This window comes from Lathamus discolor, chromosome 24, assembly GCF_037157495.1.
Source record: "Lathamus discolor isolate bLatDis1 chromosome 24, bLatDis1.hap1, whole genome shotgun sequence".
In the NCBI taxonomy this organism is placed as follows: domain Eukaryota; kingdom Metazoa; phylum Chordata; class Aves; order Psittaciformes; family Psittacidae; genus Lathamus; species Lathamus discolor.
Genome location: NC_088907.1, coordinates 588,765 through 603,596, shown reverse-complemented (window position 1 = coordinate 603,596; position 14,832 = coordinate 588,765). Strand labels below are relative to the sequence as shown.

Below are 14,832 nucleotides of genomic sequence, written 5' to 3'. Positions count from 1 at the left end.
ATATGTTGATTCTTTCAGCTTTCAGACACAAAGAGCTGGAGCTATTTGGCAGCAAGGAAAAAAACCCACATGGGAATCTCTGCTGCCTTTTCCCTTTGTGTAAACTCAACGGAGAAGATATTTCCTGTTTTAGGAACAAATAGTGAGAGTTCAGCCATTCCCTTTCCCCAGTTACTCAAGAAGGGGTTAAAAATGGGCTCAGAAAGCCTGAATCTTGCCAATTTGGTGCCATATTTGGTGCTGAAGTTGTTTTATTTTTAGGTGGTCTCGAATGTAAAATCGGTGCCACCTGAACACTGCCAGGGATGGGGCAGCCACAGCTTCTCTGGGCACCCTGTGCCAGCGCCTCAGCACCCTCCCAGGGAAGAGCTTCTGCCTAAGAGCTCAGCTCAGTCTCCCCTCGGGCAGGTTCAAGCCATTCCCCTTGTCCTGCCCCTCCATCCCTTGTCCCAAGCCCCTCTCCAGGTTTCCTGCACCCCTTCAGGAGCTGCCCTGAGCTCTCCCACCCCCGTGTACACCACCCCCCCCACCGTGCAACCGATCCCGCCACTTCCCCCCGCCCCGCGCGTGACGTCACAGCCGCCGCCACCACCACGTGCAAAACGCGCGCGCTTCCCGGCGCGCCACTCTCTCTCTCCCGCGCGCGCGCGCGCGCGCTGCTGACGGAGCCGAAGCCCCGCCCCGCGCCTTTCCCGAGCGCCTCGCCGCCGGACGGGCAGGGCCGCCAGCCAATCGCGTGCCGCCCCCCGCGGACAGGCGCAGCCAATGAGAGCGGCGGGATGGCGCAGGAAGCCCCGCCCCGGGGCGGGGCCTTACCGGCGGCAGGGGGCGCCATGCGCCATGTCATGGAGGCTCAGTGCGCCGGCGGCCATTGAGGCGCTCGGAGCGGCGGCCGGAGCGCGGCGTTCCCCGGCTTCCCCCCGCCCGGCCCCGGCGCCCCTGTCCCGGCTCCCGGTGCTCCCCCCGCGGCGGCGGCAGTGACCTCGCGGCCGGAGCCCCCGCCGCGCCCCGCCGCCCTTCCCTCGCTACCGCAGCGCCGCGGGATGGGGGGGGCCATGGAGATGAAGAAGCGCATCAACCTGGAGCTGCGGAACCGGGCCCCGGAGAAGGTGAGCGGCGGCGGGCGCGCTGCCGGCCCGCGCCTCCACCCCCGCCACCAGCGCCTCCGGCCGCGCGGGCCCGGCCCGGCGCCGAATCTGGGTCAGCCGTGGCGCAGGAGCCCCGCGGGGCGCGGGCGGCGCTTCCGGGCAGCGGCCCCGGGGCGGCGGGGACCCGGCAGCCGCGTCCCTCGGCCCGGCCGAGCCCCGCGAAGTTCGGCCCCGAAGCGGGATGCGGGGGGTACCGAGGGATGGGGATGGGGGTGGGGGGGGGCGCGGGCGGGCCCCCAAGTTCCGCCCGCTCGTAATTCCCTGCCTGGCCCAAGTTGGGAGCGCGGCCGCGGTAAACAGGTCACGGCCCTTCCCTCGGCCGCCGCTCGAATTCGGTGCAGTTTATGCCGCTTCCTTCCCCCAAAGCCGCCTCCCTCCCCGCTGTGCGCTGCGTGGCGCGGCCGGCTCCGTCCCGCTCCTCCCGGCCGCCGCCCCGCGGGGTACAACCGGGGGGTCCCCACTAATCGCCCCCCTCGTCCCTCTCTCGCCGCCAACTTCCCGTTTCCTGCGGGAAATCGATGTGGAAATGCGGGAGCTCGCAGGGCCCCGCACATGGGGTTGCAGCGTGGTCGGTAGGAGAAAGCAGCGCCCGGTTCGCCCCAGGAGTAAAGTCCGGATACGTCGCGGTCGCCGCGTGGGGTTTGGTGGGGGAAAAGAGTGTCCGAAAGTCCTGATTCCCAGCGGGTTTACGGGCGGCAGGGACGTGCGGAGGCTGCCATGTGCCGTGCGGGCGTGTGGAGCCCTCTCCTCTCCCTGCCTGCAACTTTGTATGTGCCTGGAGTAACGCTGCTGTGATAGGGAAAGGGAATGAACCGGGAGCGAGAGTTGCGCTGGAGCTGGCAGCGTGCGCCCCGCGGAGGCTTCCGCAGCCTTCGGATGCTGGTGTTTGAGGGGAAGGGAAGAGTCACCTTGTTCCTGTCCTTCCTGAGCAGTGCAGCGTGCCCTGTACGGGACAGAGTTTGAACTGAATCCCTGCTCCTTGTGGGTGACCCGCGTTGAGGGGCTTTGGCACCAGGGAATGGATGAGCTGGGTTTAACTAACCCCAGAACTCCGTGATGTGGAGCCAGGTTTTGGGTTTGGAGAGGAATCGAATGGGTTTGTAGGTTTAATGTGCGTAGTTAAATGAAAAGAGTTTAGAAGCAGTTCCATTGCATGCAGGGACCCCCTCAGGCACTATCAGAAGCTATAAAAGTGATTTTCTTCATTGATTTTGAGGTTAGATGGTGGGGTTTGGAGCATTTGCACCCCCCAGGCCATGGCTGTGTTATCAGAAGCTAAACAAGTGTCCTTCTCCATGTGTTTTGGGGTTAGATGGTGGGGTTTGGAGCATTTGCAGCATCCTCCGAGGAAGGGAGACTTGCATTTTGTACCTAGGTGGGTGTTGGTGATTCTGGAGCATGAGTCGAGTCTAAATTTAAACCCAGCATCAAACTGATTGATCTTCAGCAGTCCCAAGTCGTGGTTTAGATGAAGCACGTGGGGTTTTTGCTGCTCATCGAGCTGATGCGTGTTGCTGTCCTGTTGGAAGGTGACGGAGTTGGTGCTCGATAACTGCAGATCCAGCAACGGGGAAATCGAAGGCCTGAATGATTCCTTCAAAGAACTGGAGTTCCTGAGCATGGCCAACGTGGAGCTGACGTCGCTGGCCAAGCTGCCCACATTGAGTAAGCTCCGGAAGGTACGTACCTCATGGAGGTGATGGCAACAGCCTTGTGAGGTGAGGCCGTGAAGTTCTCAAGTGGTTTTGGGTATCTCCAGTTGGTTATGGCTAAGTTGGGGTTGGTCAAGGACTCTTCATGCTCATCTTGTTGGCTGGCCGGCCATGTGCTGCTGAGCTCCATGGGCTGGTTGAGGCACTTGGATTGTCTGGCTGGTGGCAGAACAAAGGCTCACAGGGAATTAATTCCATGTTCTACTAACCTAAAATTGAGGTTTCCAAACCCAGGGGGTTTCTCATTCTCAAAGTAGGCTTCAAGGATGCCTTTTGGCAGCCAGAGAGAGCTTGTGAATGTGTGTGGGACTCTTCAAAAGCTATCAGCTTGGTGATGAAACTGTTCCATTAAAGGGAGAACGATGAAAAATGACATAGTCTGAACCTTATAGTAAGAACCTGATCATTTAACGACTCCATTTGTTCTGTGTAACAGTTGGAGTTGAGCGACAACGTCATTTCAGGAGGCCTGGAGGTCCTTGCAGAAAGGTGTCCGAATCTCACATATCTAAATCTAAGTGGCAACAAAATCAAAGATCTTGGCACTGTGGAAGCTCTTGTAAGTATGAAGTGAGAGGAAAACTCAATAAATATGGAGGGTTATCAGGAATAAGTCCCATTTTAGTTCTTGCCAGCTCGGGTGGAGGAGGTGCTGGGGCGGCCTGGGTTTGGTGTTCTGGTTGGTTCTGACTCAGTTAACTCCCTGCCATGGTTGCTGGCGACAGTAACAATTCCTTCTGCATTAACAATGGAATGTCCCAGACTGGAGGTTTTTGAGCTGCTGTGTTTTTTTGGGATGGAAAGCACCCAAATTATGTCTTGCTGATCCTCCTGTATTCCTTAAGGTGTAGGTTGGCTCATAAGCAGCTGCCTGGTGCATAAGGTCTGGGAGGTGACATGAATCTCCATCAGGTTGTTCAGAAAGCAGATTCCACAGTGTAGTTCCAAATTGTGCCAAGTCCCTCTTGCTCCTTACTGTGTGACTCAGCCAAAGGGTTTACAAGAGAGTTCAGTTTTGCCCTTGATTGCCTGAACGAAAACAAGCTGCATGAACCAAAACCAGGCCTAAAGATGTGTTCTGAGGTGTGGTGCTGGAGGGATGTGCTGGGGGTGCTGCAGGCAGGCCCTGGAGGCCACCTCCAAAAGCACTTCCCCTGCAAACAGCTTCTTGAACTGAATTTGTATTTAATGGGCAGCAAAACCATGGAGAGAGAAGGGCTGGGGAGAGTGAACTCCAGTTGGGCTGTGGCTGTGCTGTCACTTGAAGCACCGCAGTGGTTGTCCCAGGAAGAAAGAGGGGCAAAAAAGAAACCCATTTTGTTTGTTTTCAGCAAAACCTGAAGAACTTGAAGAGCCTTGACCTGTTCAACTGTGAGATCACAAACCTCGAGGACTACAGAGACAGCATCTTTGAGCTGCTTCAGCAGATCACATACCTGGATGGGTTTGATCAGGAAGACAACGAGGCCCCGGACTCAGAAGATGATGATGATGAGGGTAACTTCCCAAAATACAGCGTGGCCAGAAGCAGTGTGCTGTGCTCGAGGTGTCAATATGAATGCAGCCTGGGGTGGAGCAGCTTCTTGCAGGCACTAGCACAATGCTGCACTCTTATCTTTGAAGCACAGGCTTCTAGACCTTAGTCGGTGCTAACGCATGGATGAAAGAGAGCTCCTGCCACAGGGTTTGGGTGCTCCTGTAGGAGCCTTCTGAGGTTAAAAAAATTGGAGTAAAGATCTTGTCAGATAAAATAGCCTCAAAACCACCGAATCCCAGACTTGGTTGGGTTGGGAGGGACCTTAAAGCTCATCCAGCTCCAACCCCTGCCACAGGCAGGGACCCCTTCCACTGGAGCAGGATGCTCCAAGCCCCTGTGTCCAGCCTGGCCTTGAACACTGCCAGGGATGGGGCAGCCACAGCTTCTCTGGGCACCCTGTGCCAGCGCCTCATCACCCTCCCAGGGAAGAGCTTCTGCCTAAGAGCTCATCTCAGTCTCCCCTCGGGCAGGTTAAAGCCATTCCCCTGGGCCTGTCCCTGTATCCCTTGTCCCAAGCCCCTCTCCAGGTTTCCTGGAGCCCCTTTAGGCACTGGAGCTGCTCTGAGGTCTCCCCTTAAGGAGCCTTCTTGTTTCCAGGCTGAACCAGCGCAGCTCTCTCAGCCTGGCTTCTGCATGAAAAATGCTCATTTTACTGGCTTTTGTAACAACTTCAGTGCTATGCTCAAGTGTTATCCCATTTTTTCTGTTCAAACATGTACATAGTGCTTTTGATCTGATCCCTGGAGTCCTGACTGAGGCTGTTCCTCCTTTTTTCCTGTTGTTACCCAACTGCAAATGAAACCTGTAGGTACAGGTCTGTCAGTGTGTGGCTACACACTTCTTTAAGTGTGTCATAGCAGCCTCTGACTGAGCCTTCTCAGTGTCTGCACCTTAAATGGTGACCTGGGAGCTGCCACTGCTGCGTTCTGGCTCCAAGGGGCTGCTGCGAGCACTCGGCCACCTCCACATTAGGAGCCTGTGTTAAAAAGAGCTCCAGGAAAGCCAGAGGGTTGGTAGTTGGAATGTGAAATCCATGTGGTGCGTGAAAATAGAGGAATAGGTTATTAACTTGACGTGTTAAATCATATTGGCATTTGCTTAACTGAAACACCGATTCCATGCTCCAGACAGAGGAATGAGATGAGCTGAGAGAGCAGCTCTTTGGGCCCGGAGGTGTTTCAGCATTACGAGTAAGGGATTACATAAAACACACGGAATGTGTTCAGCGGGTTTTGCCTTTAAATATTTTGGGGTTTGATGCTGTCAGAAGCCTCCCCTCCACTGACCACATTTCCAGCTCTCTTGCAGGAGTTTGCATATGGAGCTGCTTCAGGCATCACGAATTTTGCCTGCAGCTCCTGATGTAAAACCATTGGGAGCCTTTCTTGAGGGAAAAGACTGATAAAGATTAACTTGATGAAAATCAAGCTTGTTTCCCACAATGAAACCCAAATCCTTCTGGGAGAAAAAGGGTTCAACTGGTTGGAGCTGGTGTACACAACCCAACGTAACGTGGGGTTAATGAAGCTTCACCTGCAGCATACGTGTATCTTTCATTTCAGACGGAGATGAGGATGATGATGACGAAGGTGAGGATGAAGCTGGTCCTCCAGGAGAATATGAAGAAGAGGATGATGAAGATGATGGAGGCTCCGATCTGGGGGAGGGTGAAGAGGAGGAGGAAGTTGGTCTTTCGTACCTGATGAAAGAAGAGATTCAGGTAAGGGTTGTAGATTCTACCAGCTCCAAGAAACAAAGAGAAGCTGCTGCAGGCTTCTGAGGTTACTCGGAGGTGTAGACACAGAGCAGAGGAAGACGAGGTAGTAGCACCAAGTTAGCAGTACTTCAAGTAGAATGAAACGAAGGCAAAGTCTGTGTGGGTTTTGCTGCAATAAATGGGTTTTTTTATCTTGCACTCACATGGAAATGTTCTTGGTGGTGGTGTGAAGAGCTGCAGAAAATGGCCCACGGGATCTTTTCAGGTCCTGAACCCCCTGTGGCTGTGGCTTCATTGCAGTTCCTTCTGATAGGAGTTTACTCTTTTATCAGCTGCATTTCACAGGGATGCACTGGAAATCTGGTGCTAAACTCTTTTGGCTTAAAACTCTGCCTTGTAACCAGCACTGGTGGCATTGGCTTATGGCTGGAACTTCAGTTCTGCCTTGCTTTGAGGAGGTAACAGCCATGGCACAAGTCAGGAAGCTAAAACTAAAGAAACCTGCTTCAAAGGCAGGAGCTGAGAGGTGGGTTTTGGAAAATGAGCAGTACGTGACCAGGAGGAAGCTCAGGAACGAGTTGTTCCTGGCCACTGGTTGCAGGAATACATTACGTGAAATTTGGAGAGTTCTGTCCTGGAAGGTTTTTCCTGTACTTTCAGAAATGAGGCAATGAATGAATGAAAAGGCACTGAATGAATCCACAGGGGGTTTAATTCCCATGGTCTAAGGGCAGACGTTGGATGAGCTCTCTGATGCCTGCACATTTTTCCTCCTTACATTACCCTGTGCCTGCAGTACAGTGGCTCTAAAGGTAAAAAGCTCAGGGTGGCTTCTAGGCCTGGCTGGGGCAGCAGGGCAGGGATCCTGCGCCGTTGTTTTACATTCTGGGGCTGCTGTTTGCATTTTTCAGCTATCAGCTTTGGAGAGGAAAAAGGCCAAACCCCAACAACCTGATTCCCAGTAATTCAGTGGAGATAGGAACTGTTTTGCTTCCTCTTCCTCCTCCTTTACTGACAGTGGATTAAAAGGCTGTTTGTACTGACTGTTTACAAGAGCTTGCTCTTGAGCTGGCCTGAGGCAGCGATAAGGGGGAAAAACAAAGGAATATGGGGTGATGAGAAGCACTGGAGTCAGTTTGGTTCTTGTCCTTGTGCAGATGGCCAGCACCAAAACAGTAAAGGTGGAATGTGACCTCTGGACACAGTGGGATTTCCTGGATTTCTGCTCTGGAGCAGGGAGCAGAAATTTGGATGGGGCTTGGAGCAATGTGGTCTGGTGGAAGGTGGTTGGAATTGGAAGGGTTTTAAGGTCCTTTCCAACCCAAACCAGTCCAGGATTCCATGATCAGTGCAGAAGCCAAACTTGAAACAAAAATCCTAACAGTATTTCCCAATCGTTGTGAAGGATGAAGATGATGATGACGACTATGTTGAAGAAGGAGGCGATGAGGAGGAGGAAGGTAAGTACTCAACTTGTGACTAAATCAGTTCTTTATAGTCCTGGAGCTTTGCAAGGTTGGGATGTGCGCTTCAGTGGTGTCAATCCCTGTTTGCTCGTTCTGGAGGTGTGGGGAGTATTTTAGGACTGGCTTAAGCAAGAGCTCACCCATCCTCTGAGGTTTCCCAGCCTCATGGGTGCTGTTCTGCACTGCTGGAGCAGAAGTTGCTCCAGAGGCAGAGGCTCATTCCTGTGCAGACAGTACCCTGAATTGTGGGGGGCACCTTAGTTGTACCCATCTCTGTGCTCTGGTAAAATTAAGACACCAGATGAGAGTCCCTGCTGTTACCGGGGGTAAAACCTTTAAGGAAGTTTAATCTTAAACCAGCTTTTTCGTGTACTTTTTGTGCTAAAAGGCTCTCCCAGAACTTCCCTTTCCTACTGGTTAGGAATTCTGTCCTGATCTCTTAAGAGAGCTTTCTGCTAATCCTGAAGCCTGCTTCCATCTCAGTTCAAACCGTAGGTGACTTCTCGTCCTCCCCAGCCTAGTCCCCATCTCGTCTGTGCACTTGGTTCAGCAGAACCACTTTTGAGGATGAAAAAAGCTAACATTTGGAAATAATGCTTTTCCTTTTTCCAAATGCAGCCTTTCAGTCTCTTTAAGAGCATGAAGCAGGAGGGCAGGATGGCTGCTGAGCCAGGAAATGACTGCTCTAGATGTGACAGCATTGCATTTCATGCTTTCACCACAAGAGCGCACAGTCCACTGAGCAGTTTAAGGCTGTTCCTAAGACCAAGCTCAATAGATGTTTCTGGGAGATGCTGGTATTGTTTTGTATTGGAGAGAGGCTGGAGCAGGTTTCACTTGGGATCAGCAGGAACTGCTGGGGCAAGCTTGGGCAGGGGGTAGGCAACTGCTGCAAACTGAAGGTAGGGAGGTAGGAAAACATCGTTTTTAAGTCTCTAATATATGTTAACAGAACAATTCTTTATATATATAGATTTCATATCAATAATTCCTGTATGGAACAGCTGAGGCTTAGCTTGAACTTAGTTTAACTCAGCCTGTATGAATGAAGTTGCTTAAACTGTTGCAGGGGTGAGTGCATTAACTACCAAGAAAGAGGGATGGGTTTCAATTCCCTCTTCAAAAAGGGCAAAGTTCCCTTTCAGAGCATAACAAGATGTGTGCATCCCTCTTTCCTTAGCAGAGGGTGTGCGAGGGGAGAAGAGGAAACGAGACCCTGAAGATGAAGGCGAGGAAGAGGAGGATTAACTTGTTCTAGACACCAGTAGGACCAGCCTCTTCGGTTCCAGAACACGCAATAGTGATTATGCAGATCTGTATGTCTCCATGTACCATAGATGTCCCTCCAGAAGATAATACGTTAACTTTTTATAGGAGAAGTGTGGTTTTACTATTCTTGCCCTTTTTATCATTCCAAATAAGATATAATAGCCTGGTAGTGAACCTGTACGTAGAAAACAATTTTCAGCCCTATAATCACTGAAGCCATTGTCAAGTTTTTTCCCCCCCCTCTCCCAAAACTTTTCTTTGGAGCTCTTTGGTTTCTACAAGCTTGCTGTGTTGGTCATCATTAGCCCAGACGAAAACACCCATTTCACATGGGTTTAACCTAGCGTGGTTTTCCTCCTTGAAAGTTTTTATACTGAAAAAGCTAAAACTCAGACCCACTTATTGCAGCCTCTTTTAAATGAGGAGCTGAGTGCAGCCTCAGTTTCCCAGGGATTCTGTTTGAAGTAGACAACTGGATTACACCTTTAGTTCAGCTTTTTAAAAGGGGACTCCTGGAATAGGTTTTGAAGTCTTCTGTCTATTTTGTGTATTATATTCTAAAGCCTGAGTGGGTTTCAGAAGATCTTGGTGTTTCCCTGCTTGTTCAGAGGGTCAGCATTTGCTGGAGTATCCAACCTTCCAAAAGCAAACAAAGGGTTGTAATCCATCCATTGCTCCAGAAGAGCCATTGCAGGTATTAACAATCTGGAGCGTGGAACCATTTCACTAGAAACCTGTGTTAAACTTTCATTCACTTCGCTCTTGCATTGTCATTTTGGGAATTCTGCAACAGTATTTGGCTATCAAATAGATGTATTTCTCATGCAGATGTTAACGGGTAACTCCTCGGAGCGCATTTTCTTCAAGCATCCCCCCTTTTTATAGGGTCATTGAAGGGGGAAAGATGAACAGGAGGTAGTCTTTCTTCCCAGGTCACTTTTGAAACCTTTTACATCTGGTTGTAGATAAATCATTTGAGTCCATGTATAATACTAGTTCATAGTTTAGGGTTTTTTACCTTGGAAGGGCTGCAGAAAGCTGGGTGGTTGCACGCAATCGGTGGCGAGTACAGGAGACACGCAGACAAGGGGTGCTTCTTCTCTAGCAGCTTGATTGCAACCACCAGGTCTGACTAATTTTGTCCTCACTCTGTGACAAGCCCGAGATTGATGTTTTCTATTCAAGCCACCACCCAAGTTCAGCCGTAACAGCGTTCCTCTTGCAGTTGGGATTTGGATTGAAACCAGTAGGCTTGAGATGAAACTAATTCCCATTGTTCCATGTAGGTACTGAACCAAATATCACACACAGCTTTATTCAAGAGACTTATTTTTGTATCTGTCTTGGCTGACAGCAGCTGCCGTTAACCTGGGGGAGACACAAGGGTGGGGAAGAGGGAGACTCCCTGGAGCTAATTCAGTCCCTCACCCGTAGGTTACCTGTGAGTATTTAAGAGGTATTTTACACACTTCCAACTCTTCAATCAAGTCTAGATCCTGCAGGGTTGAAGTTCTGCAAAGCCCCATTTCTTGTGTGCGTGGTTTCCCCCCCCTCCCCAGATAGAGCCTTAAGTCCTAGTTCCTTGTGTAGCTGTTGAAGGCAGCATCCAAGCAGAGCGAGTTGGGTGGAAGCGAAGTGAACTCACCAGGGTTTGCAGTTCTGGTAAAGGCACTAGTGCTAAAATGACGTTTGCAACCACAACCTTCAGTTCCCGTGTTTGTGTGTGAATCCTGACTGAGTAGAACCCGTAGGTAAGTGCACATCCTATCTTCTCATGGAGGCTCTGTGTTCAAGGCAGTTGCTTCGTGCTCAGCTTTGGGATAGAAACGTGTGTTTTCCCATCTTTTTTTGCTTATGGTTTTTTTCTTTTTGAAGTCTCAGTGAATGATTGAAATCTGTTATTTATAAGGGTGTACTTCAGAGTACCTTGTCAGGGTTCTCCTTCACTGTCTTACTGATGCATAGCAAATTAGTTTTAAATGGGGGAAGTCTGCTTTGATGGCTTGACAGTATTTGAACACTGGTGTGTGTGTCCAGTTCTGAGGTTGGATGAGCTCATAAAGCAGCTAAACTCAGCCCTTCCCTGAGCTAAGGCAGACTCCCCCTTTCCTAACCCCGGCGCGCATCAGCCACCACGTCCGAAGAGCCTCTCCTCGCACAGGACTCGTCTTTCCCTCGGCGTTCCCATTGGAGCCTTTCCTGCTCCTCAGCTTGGCATGCAGCGGAAGCAGCGTTTTCTAGAACTGAAGCAATGCAGAGCCTCCAGATTTAACTTTGGAAACTTTTTTGCTTGGTGGGTGGTCTTTTCATGCAAATACGTAAGGGTGGGTTTTATATTTTGTAGAGGTTTTTGTCCTATTTTAATGCTCTTTGTATGGCAGTATGTATATAGTGTGGTTCGGTTCCTGATCCCACTTCTTTCCTGACAACCTTTGGAGTAACTGATTTTGTGCAACTGTGTTTTGAATAAAGCCATGCCAGTGTTAAATTAAAGAGAAAATCCAACCCTGCAGCACTCTTCTGAGACTTTTTAGTTGTAACAAAACCACGTTTCCTCCCCCTTCCCCTGTGTGCTGTAAATTTTAAATTAAAACGTTTTCAAACCGAATTATTTCAAATAAATCCCGGCTCTTGTATTGGATTCCTTCTTCTATGGAGAACGGGGTGCTCGGAAGGAGCGGAGAGAGGTTCCTTCTTTCCTGTTAGCTTTGCTTTAGTGGGGAACCTGTGGCATCGTCCTCTCTGGGGCCTGATGCTTGCGGTGCCTTCAGCTCCGTGGGGTTTGCGCCGCTCTGTCACTGCAGCCAGCCCCAGAACTGGTTTCAGTTTGGGATTGTTCCAGCATTCTTGGCAAAACTCCTCCTGGAAGCACTTGAGAAAGCCGGTGACGAAGCCGGCTTTTCTGCTGGGTGCTGGCCTCAGGAACTGGGCTGGTTTCTTGGGATTCTTTGGGAGAAAATCACCTTTTTTCGCTCTCAGCCCTGTTCAATCCCTGTGTGCTCGCTGGAGACCGAGTGTGGAGCGGGAGCTCCGAGGCCTGTTTCGGGGGATGGGGGCGGGTTTGTGCTGAACGCGGGCTGCGGCAGCGCCGTCCGCAGCGCGCACAACGCGGGCTGGGCGCGCTCGGCGAGTCCTGACCCGTCCCGCGCCGCCCTCCCCTGCTCTAAACCCGCCTCAGCCCCGCACCGGTCACCCGGAGCCGAGCGGCGCCTGCGGCCGCGGCCGGGGCCTGGCAGCGCCCGGGGGCTGAGGCCCCGCTGGCCTCCATTTTGTCGCAGGGAGGGGAAGCCGCGCTGCGGGGCGGCCATGCGGCTCCTCTCCCGCCGGACCCTTCGTCCGGCCGCCCCTTGCCCCCTCCCCGGCCCTGCCCGGCCCTGCCCGCCCCGCCCTTCCTCAGGGAACGGGGCGGGGGAGCGCGGCCGCCTCACGGGGCGCCCCCGAGCGCGGGAAGCCGCCAGCCACGGGGGCGCCCGGCTGCGGCCAGCAGGGGCGGCGGCGCTGATTGGCTGAAATTTGCCGCAGTTCCCGCCCCTCCGGCCGGGGCCCCGCCCCTCTGCCCCGTGGCTCCTGAGCGCCCCCTCCGGCCGCGGTGGGAAGGGAGGGATGCTCCCGCTGGGCGCCCCCTTCCCGTTCCCATTCCCGTTCTGCCCCTCCGCAGGGGCGTTCCTATGGGTCTGTGTGAGTTTGTGCCGGTGAAAACCGGCTCCGAGTCCAAACTGACTGGACAAGTAGAGGAAAAGGGCAAACCCTCATCCCAAAGGTTGGGTTTTGGGTGTTCTCCCAACACCACCCGTTGGAAAGGGTGAGTTTAGCTGCACTTTGGTGCAGTTAGTGTGTAAACATGAAGGAATTCTTCCCCTGGTTAAAACACGTGCTTTTAGGCAGCTCCTGCAGCAGAGCTCCTGTGTCTGCTCAGCAAATGTGGCCCTTCCCAAGGGAAACCCTTTCTTATTCCAATGGGAAAACAGACAAATGTCCCCTTTTCTCGCCTTCATCCCTATTGCCTCATGTCAGATCAATGTGATGCAGCCCTGGGAGGTACCAGGGTGAAGGGGAGCAATGGGGACAGGGCTATAAGCATGTCCTAGTGCCTGTGAGACTTAAACGGTTTCCTTCGGTCTGTAACTGACAGAACCTTCCCTTGCCATTCCCGTGTGTTCCGAGGTGCTGAATTCACCTCTTTTACCGCCCCCCCCCCCCCCCCCAAATTAAGTCAGTTGTTAAAACCCTACAGTTGAGGATGTAAAACCACAAGAGCCTTTTTCAGGGAGTTCCCTCATCCGTGTTTGGATGTGGGAAGGGGGAAGCTGACGTTCCCACGTGATCACAAGTGCAGGAATTCGGGCTTGGGGAGAAGTGTGAAATGCCATGAGCTGTACAATGAAGTCATGGGGGTTATCAACGTGAGAGCTGCCTGATCCGACAGCGAACAGTGTTGGTTTGGGCACTGGGTATAAAGCACACATTGGTTTCACTCATTCTCAATATCACAAATGGCTGGGGCAGGGAAAGAGGTATAAAATAACTCTGAAATGAGCTTAATTTCAGGTTTCTGGGGCTCTTTGGGTTGCTTGAAGGTTATCTCAGACCAAGAGTGCACCCTCACACATGTGGTGTGCTCTTGGGAGGCTTCTCACTTGAGTTACAGCTTTATCGTGTGGGGTATGTCTGGGTTTTCAGCTTTAGAACAGGAGTTCGTGCTAAGCTTCAGTTTCTGCTCTGAGTGTGCCCGTTTCAAAGCAAGAAAGCAAAAGGACTGGAAATGCTCGAGGAAACCATTGCATCGTGCTTCTGGTTTGGCTGCCAAAACCGAGGGAGAAGCCGAAAATAAATGCATGGCCACCACAAGAAACCAAAGCAAACCACAGGCTCCATAAAAGCTGGGAACTCTTGGCACGGAGGCAAAGCATTCTAAGAACAAAGATGAGCACAGACTTCATGTTTGGGGTTGCATTAGGGAAAGGAAGCCATTTTCCTGTATTAATGGTAAGATGCTGTGCTTGATGTGCACTGCCTTCTAAAGGAAAGCTGATTTAGGGAGAATAATCCAACTGGATCAGGCTGCAAGAGGTGAAGGCTGGTTGGTTGACGCCAAGAGGCAGGAGAAGCCCGATCCAGTGGCAGTTTTGTTGGGAAACCCGGGAAGCTAAAGGGCTGTTCCCTGCTGTGGAGGGCTGGAGCAGGGGCTCCCCACTGTAAGAAAGGGGGTTCTGTTGTGTCCTGGCCCCCCCTTTGCTTCTTCGCTGTAGGCAACCAAGCCATGACTTCTCAATGGTCACTGCTGGGTGCAATCACACCTCCTGTGTGCATCCATCCGAAACTCCTGCTCTGAAAGCTCCCGACATGCCCAAAGCTTTTGGTGTTAAATGCATGTGCTTGGGGCTCCCTCGCTTTGCAGCACAGGCTTCTTGAGCCTGAAATGTTTCATCTTGTGATGTAAGGAGGGGGATTTCCATTTCAAGCGGTGTCTGTTGCCAGGGGCAGTAGGGTTGGTTGGTAGTGAAATGTCTGACATTAACATCCTGGTTTACGCATCGAGTTCCTCCTCATTCAAATCACAGCTCTGAGCAGGCTGCTTGTACCTTCATACCAGTGAGGAGGGGTGAAGGAGGAAGAAATGAATCTCTCTCTGCTCAGAATTCCTGAATAGCTGGAGGCTTCAGTTTGTGCCTGATTTCTACATTGAGCCGAAGCATTTTCACTACCAAGAAGATTCCGAGAGCATCAAACTATTGGAATGCAAAATGTGTTTCCTAGAACAAAGTGAGGAATCCCGAAGAAGATGCAACACCCACTGGGACGACGGTTTCCATGTGGAATTCCTTCTGTGTGGCTTGTCCCGCGAGTCTGTTAAAGTGCTTTGGATGCAGCTTTTGCCAGTTCCCAAAAATAAATCTCTTTTTTCTTCCCTGGTATCCCTGGATATGTCCCTGGCACTCCGGAGTGTGCTTAAATGTGTAGTTAATACTTGTCTGAGAGGAAT

The 14,832-nt window shown here is 51.8% G+C and overlaps 1 protein-coding gene across 2 annotated transcripts; it reads left to right on the top strand.

The window, feature by feature from the left end:
- The first annotated feature begins 803 nt into the window (after nucleotides 1-803).
- Nucleotides 804-11,471, top strand: ANP32E (acidic nuclear phosphoprotein 32 family member E). 2 transcript variants are annotated; one of them, XM_065660013.1, is made up of 7 exons: nucleotides 804-1,109; nucleotides 2,678-2,827; nucleotides 3,297-3,419; nucleotides 4,192-4,357; nucleotides 5,960-6,117; nucleotides 7,520-7,574; nucleotides 8,764-11,471. In XM_065660013.1, the coding sequence occupies exons 1-7, from the start codon at nucleotides 1,044-1,046 to the stop codon at nucleotides 8,826-8,828; spliced, it is 783 nt and encodes a 260-aa protein (XP_065516085.1). In that variant the 5' UTR covers nucleotides 804-1,043; the 3' UTR covers nucleotides 8,829-11,471. The 2 variants fall into 2 exon arrangements, with proteins under 2 accessions (XP_065516085.1, XP_065516084.1); XM_065660012.1 differs by having other exon boundaries at nucleotides 805-1,109; nucleotides 8,761-11,471.
- Nucleotides 11,472-14,832: the final 3,361 nt, after the last annotated feature.